This window comes from Rhagoletis pomonella, unplaced genomic scaffold (assembly GCF_013731165.1).
Source record: "Rhagoletis pomonella isolate Grant_MI unplaced genomic scaffold, Rhpom_1.0 Rhpom_scaffold_03382, whole genome shotgun sequence".
NCBI classification, from domain to species: domain Eukaryota; kingdom Metazoa; phylum Arthropoda; class Insecta; order Diptera; family Tephritidae; genus Rhagoletis; species Rhagoletis pomonella.
Genome location: NW_023461934.1, coordinates 16215 through 22116, shown reverse-complemented (window position 1 = coordinate 22116; position 5902 = coordinate 16215). Strand labels below are relative to the sequence as shown.

At 37.0% G+C, this 5902-nt stretch overlaps 2 protein-coding genes across 2 annotated transcripts; both read right to left on the bottom strand.

Moving 5' to 3' along the window:
- Positions 1–468: 468 nt before the first annotated feature.
- Positions 469–1152, bottom strand: LOC118754101 (trypsin theta-like). The gene has a single exon (XM_036488960.1). The coding sequence runs from the start codon at positions 1150–1152 to the stop codon at positions 469–471; it is 684 nt and encodes a 227-aa protein (XP_036344853.1).
- A 3737-nt stretch (positions 1153–4889) lies between these two features.
- Positions 4890–5573, bottom strand: LOC118754100 (trypsin theta-like). Its single transcript, XM_036488959.1, has one exon. The coding sequence runs from the start codon at positions 5571–5573 to the stop codon at positions 4890–4892; it is 684 nt and encodes a 227-aa protein (XP_036344852.1).
- Positions 5574–5902: the final 329 nt, after the last annotated feature.

Here is a 5902-nt window from a genome sequence, read left to right as displayed (position 1 = left end):
TGTCGATGACATCTGAAATGAATGAACGCTTGTGGTTTTCTGATATATAATTGCGTTTTACCGAATTTCATTTGGCCTTAACTGAAATACATTAACTCTTTTCCGAAATACGTTAGAGTTATTCTAAAATATAATTGTGTTTTTCTGAATTTCCAACAGTATTTCAGAAAAGGCCTTGCACTGAATTTTTTAATAAATTTTGGAACCAATCATATCTTTAAAATTTCAAAGTCTTCTTAAAAAATCCTGACGCCAGAGGGAAAAACTAAAAGCGCAGTTCTACAATACATCGCTCCTAGTTTTGTGAGTTTTTTTTTTGCAATGTTGACTTTTGCTCGGTGTAATCAACGTCAACGGGGCATTTATGGAATTTGTATAGCCCATAGTCTTTGTTTCACACTGACGTAATAAATGTTTCCGATATTTATAATATGCTGAAATTATTATACTTTATTATATAAGTACTTTTTACAAAACACTTTCGATCCACAATTTCAGAACTAGGACGTTAGAGTAAATAGCTGGACTGTCTTTGTTGGCACAACCATAACCCCAGGATACAACACCAAGCAATCTATTGTCAGCCACCAAAGGACTTCCAGGCAATTGACCACAAGCTTCGTTCTCAGCCAAACCGCAGAACTGTGAATTGAAAAGATCACCGGCTTCGTATTTGTAGCCTTCAGTAACGCATTTCCTCGCGCTGATGATAGTTTCAGATGCTTGTACCACTGCATTGTTTTTATCCCAACCGACGAGTAGACCTTTTGAAGGTAAGCTGCTTGCCAATGCAAGGTAGCTGCTAACAATTGCGGCTTCGGCCAACTTCACGATAGCGATGTCATTCTCATTGGTTTCAATATCGTACTGTCTATTAAAAGTAGATTTTGCGATTTTAATGGTCTGAGCACCATTGTTGATACCAACGACAAATTGGCTAACATCATAGTTAGCCAAACAGGAGGCGGCAGTGACAACGGTTTTGGAATTAATTAAAGCACCGCCACAGACGATGGTTCCATCGGCTAGCTGCAAGCTTGCGAGGTACGGGTGAGCGCTAATAGAGGAAGGTGTACCACCTACGATTCCATCAGCTTGGGCGCCTATAGCCGCGATCAACAGCAATAAAGTGCAAACGAATTTGTTGGCCATTTTGGTATTTGTCGTATGAAAGGCTCAGTGCGAAACTTTCAACTGTGCCTTACTTGAGTTTTTGCGCGCTTATATACTGTTTTTTTTTCATCCATGAACGTCACAAACAGAATATGCGCGCTCTAGTTAACGCCAGGGCTGCACATTAACGTTAATTTTATCAATAAACGAAAATGCAAAATGGTTTTTGCTTTTTACATCGATAATGTTAGCATTATGTGTTTATCAAAAAATTTCGTTTTTTTTAGTTATCAGAAAACTATGTAATCAACAATTTTGTTTCCTTGATTATCAAAAAAATTACCAAAAAAGAAAACTTGTTTCCGTGCAACCCAAAAATTTAATAAACAGGCAAGGTTCATTATTTGAATGAATTGCGGGAATAATGGGTCATCGTAAAGTAGTAGTAGAGTCAACTGTAGTTACAAGAAGTTCCGCGCACACCATCCGGCTAAGCGCAAACGATGCCTTTAAAAATGAGGAAACTAAAAACTAGTTTAGATAATACCTCAATGTAGTGGGACAGCTGCGGACGCCAGCTATGCAGACTGTTATCGTCACAAAATTTATTGCCTCCCATATCTGATTGTCCAACTTATCACAGAAAATATGAAAGAAGCCAATATTGGCTGGTCATTTGTTGATGAATTTTTAAATAGCTTTGGCATTATCAAAAATACAATAGTAAAATTATCAGAAAAAAATTTTCAATTTGGAGAAGAGTTAGGTTTACCCATGATAAAAATATAGTAAGGTAGAACCGCTGAGAGTTACTTTTAAAATTCTTGACGTTTCCAAACATTTTAAATTTTTAAATTTACTCACAAACTCACACACACATTTTCATTTTCAATTTCAAGCAACAACAATTTCGAACAATTTCTTTTTTTTATTGTCAATTTTATATGATTTTAAAATGCTGGCAAACTTAAAAAAAAAAATCATGGCCGACAAAATGAGAGAACGGTTCTACCTTGCTATGTTTTTATCATGGGTTTACCCATCCAAGCACTGGAAGGTTGAGACCTTCCAATTTTCATTTCCGCTTAAACGACAGGGTTGGTAGGGTTGTCTTGCAGGGGTTTAGAGCAATACCCTACAAAGTGCACCATTCACCAATCTTATTCAGAGTTCTCTTTGTCTTAACACGAACCTCGCTCAGAGATTTACCTAATGACAGTGCACAAACATCATCCGCTTAAGCTTGGATGTGAACGAAGTCTTACATTTCCGTTAGTAGGGGGTCCACTACCACAAGACCACAAGAAAGGTGAGAGCACCTCGCCCTGAGGGCATCCTCTTCCAACCTCTGCCATGGTACAAAGGCAAGCTTCAGCCCCCACGCTCAGAAATATTCTAGATAATATAAAGTAAATCCACTTTATGATGGTTTCGTCCACTTCATGTCTTCTGGCCGCAGAGCATATGGAGTCAAAAGTAGTGTTTTCAAACGCCTCCTAAATATCAGCGAAGACTCTCATTGTGTACTTACATGCTTCCGGCCCCACTTCGATCTTTGTTACAAGGTCATGTATAGTAGAGCTGATTAACAGCTTTGGTATGCATGTTGATAAACACTAAGGGGACTATTCACCCAAACTGTTGACCTAATGTCCTTCTCGACCGTGCGCTCCAGTCTTTTCAGCATGAGCGATGTCAGGCTGATTGGCCTGCAGATTTTTGCCAGCGCATAGTCATTCCTTCCTGGTTTGGGAATGAAGACTACCCAGACTTTTCTCCAAAGGAGAAAGGCCCTATAAGCCTGTCTCCTCGATAATTTAGCATTTTTGTCGTCAAAAGAGGCTAAAGAAAACCTCAGTGACTCCTCAGTCACCACCTGTGATACTATGTATCAGTTTAGTCTGGTGCCTCTTCCCGTCGCGGTATTCTCTACCATATCTCTGCCTGGTCAGAAATTATCCTGCTACCCAGGGTTTCCAAGAGAGCTTTGTATGTGTCCAGCATCGACGTGGTATCAGATTTTCTGAGAGAATCAAGCCTAACCGTCAGGTCCGGTTGAAGTACCTTACACAGCCTGGCAGACTCTTTCATGTTGCCGATATCATTGCAGATAATACCACTAATCAATAGTTATTTGCGTGATTTAGTTATTTGCAAATAAAAAATTAACTCAGCGTTTATACGGCGAAGTTTACCATTTTGCAAATTATTATTTGCAAATAAACGTAGTAAGTGATACCTACGCATATTTTTTTCAAAAAATTGTCTGCTCCATTTTTTGTTCCATTTTGCCCAGAAATGAAATTGGAATGAATAGAGTAGGCATTACTGTAACGCTGGTATGCCGAAATTGTCAAAATTACAACAACCACCCACTAAGTGACAACACCTTATTATTATTTCACCATGTTTATTGATAATAAGCAAATGAAATTTTTTGATAAGTTATTTTGTTTAATAAATAACGAAACGAATTTTTTTTTGGTTTTATAGTTGGCACCCATGATTCATAGAAAGGATTTGTAATAAAACAGTCTTCTCGCTCCCAAACATAAAATCGGCTCCTTTACTTGTGCAGAATGTTGCTTACTCTATAGTTTCTAGTGATATTAGTAGTAAAACCAAAAATTCTTCATACTAAATATTCGTTGGCGTCACCTTCGTTTGCGTAATTTTCTAGAACAAGTGTAGAATAGCGACCGTTTAGCTATAAAATAACCAAAACGATACCAAATTTATTTGGCGCAGGTAAAAAAAAGAAGATATAGAGGTTTATTTGTATTTTTTATTATCACTAAATTGTTGAAACCCAAAAGTAGTTCATGATAAAATATGTAATATCGAATTAAAGATAACAACTTGTACTTTCTAAATAATATAAAATTCTTTACCATTAATTATGCAGTTTTTTCAAAAAAGGTTATAAATTATGTACATCAGCTGAAGAACAAATTAATTACCTTTATGGTGACGTCATGTATTGTTTAGTATTTCCAATTAAAACACCAAATATAATGCAAATTCGCATAGAATTAATAATACACATTTTACTTCTAATTGTATACTTTGCTTACTTTTTGTAGTACATTCCTACTACCGTTTTCGCAAAATACGATCACATTCTTCCCCTTTCTCCTACTTCCAAAATACAAATCTAGATAAAGGAGTGTCAAATTTTAGCTGTCACAAATTATACAACCTTGTTTTATTGAATCATGGTTGGCACCCATGATAAAAACATAGTAAGGCAAAACCGTTCTCTCAATTCGTCGGCCATGATTTTTTTTTGAAGTTTGCCAACATTTTAAAATCATATAAAATTGAGAGTAAAAAAAGGAATTGTTCAAAGTTGTTGTTGTTTGAGATTAAAAATGAGAATGTGTGTGTGAGTTTATGTATACAATTTTAAATTTAAATTGCTTGCAAACGTCAAGAATTTGAAAAACTTCTCACCGGTTCGACCTTCCTATTTTTTTATCATGGTTGGCACCTTTCCAACATTATTTCAGAAAAGGCCTGCACTGAAATGTTTAATAAGTTTTGAAACCAATTATATCTTTAAAATTTCAAAGTCCTCTTAAAAAATTCTGACGCCTGAGGGAAAAACTAAAAGCGCAGTTCTATAATACTTCGCTCCTAGTTTTGTGAGTTTTGTTTGCAATGTTGACTTTTGTCCGGTGTCTTTGTTTCACACTGACGTAATAAAATATTTGCCATAATTAAAAACGATATTTATAATATGCTGAAATTATTATACTTTATTATATAAGTACTTTTTACAAAACACTTTCGATCCAGAATTTCAGAACTGAGACGTTGGAGTAAATAGCTGGACTGCCTTTGTTGCCACATCCATAACCCCAGGATACAACACCAAGCAACTTATTGTCAGCGACCAAAGGACTTCCAGGCAATTCACCACAAGCTTCGTTCGCAGCCAAACCGCAGAACTGTGAATTGTAAAGATCGCCGTCTTCGTATTTGTAGCCTTGAGTAACGCATACCTTGGCGCTGGTGATAGTTTCAGATGCTTGTACCACTGCATTGCTTTCATCGAAACTGACGAGTACACCACTTGAAGGTAAGCTGCTTGCCAATGCAAGGAAGCTGCTAACATTTGCGGCTTCGGCCAACTTCACGATACCGATGTCATTCTCATTGGTTTCAATATCGTAGGCGCTATCATATCTAGATTTAGCGATTTTAATGGTCTGAGCACCATTGTTGACACCAACGACAAATGCGCTTACATCGTAGTTAGCCAAACAGTAGGCGGCAGTGACAACGGTTTTGGAATTGATTAAAGCACCACCGCAGACAATGGTTCCATCGGCTAGTTGCAAGCTTACCAGGTACGGGTGAGCGCTAATAGAGGAAGCTGTACCACCTACAGTTCCATCAGCTTGGGCGCCTGTAGCCGCCACCAAGAGCAATAAAGTGCAAACGAATTTGTTGGCCATTTTGGTAGTTGTCGTAAGAAATGCTCAGTGCGAAACTTTCAACTGTGCCTTACTTGAGTTTTTGCGCCCTTATATACTGTTTTTCTTTCATCCACGAACGTCACAAACTGAATATGCTTGTTGTAGTTAACACCTGAAAAAACAGCCACGTAGCAAAAAGTTTGCTAAGTAATTCGATAATTGTATTATAGTATAAGTCAAGAAGAAACTTTTCTTGTTATTTGAACAACTGTATGTGTATATTTAGATTGATCATGTGATTGGTAACAAAATTTGCCGTCTTGAAACAAATATGTAAATACGTACTTAATATGATACATAAACCTTAT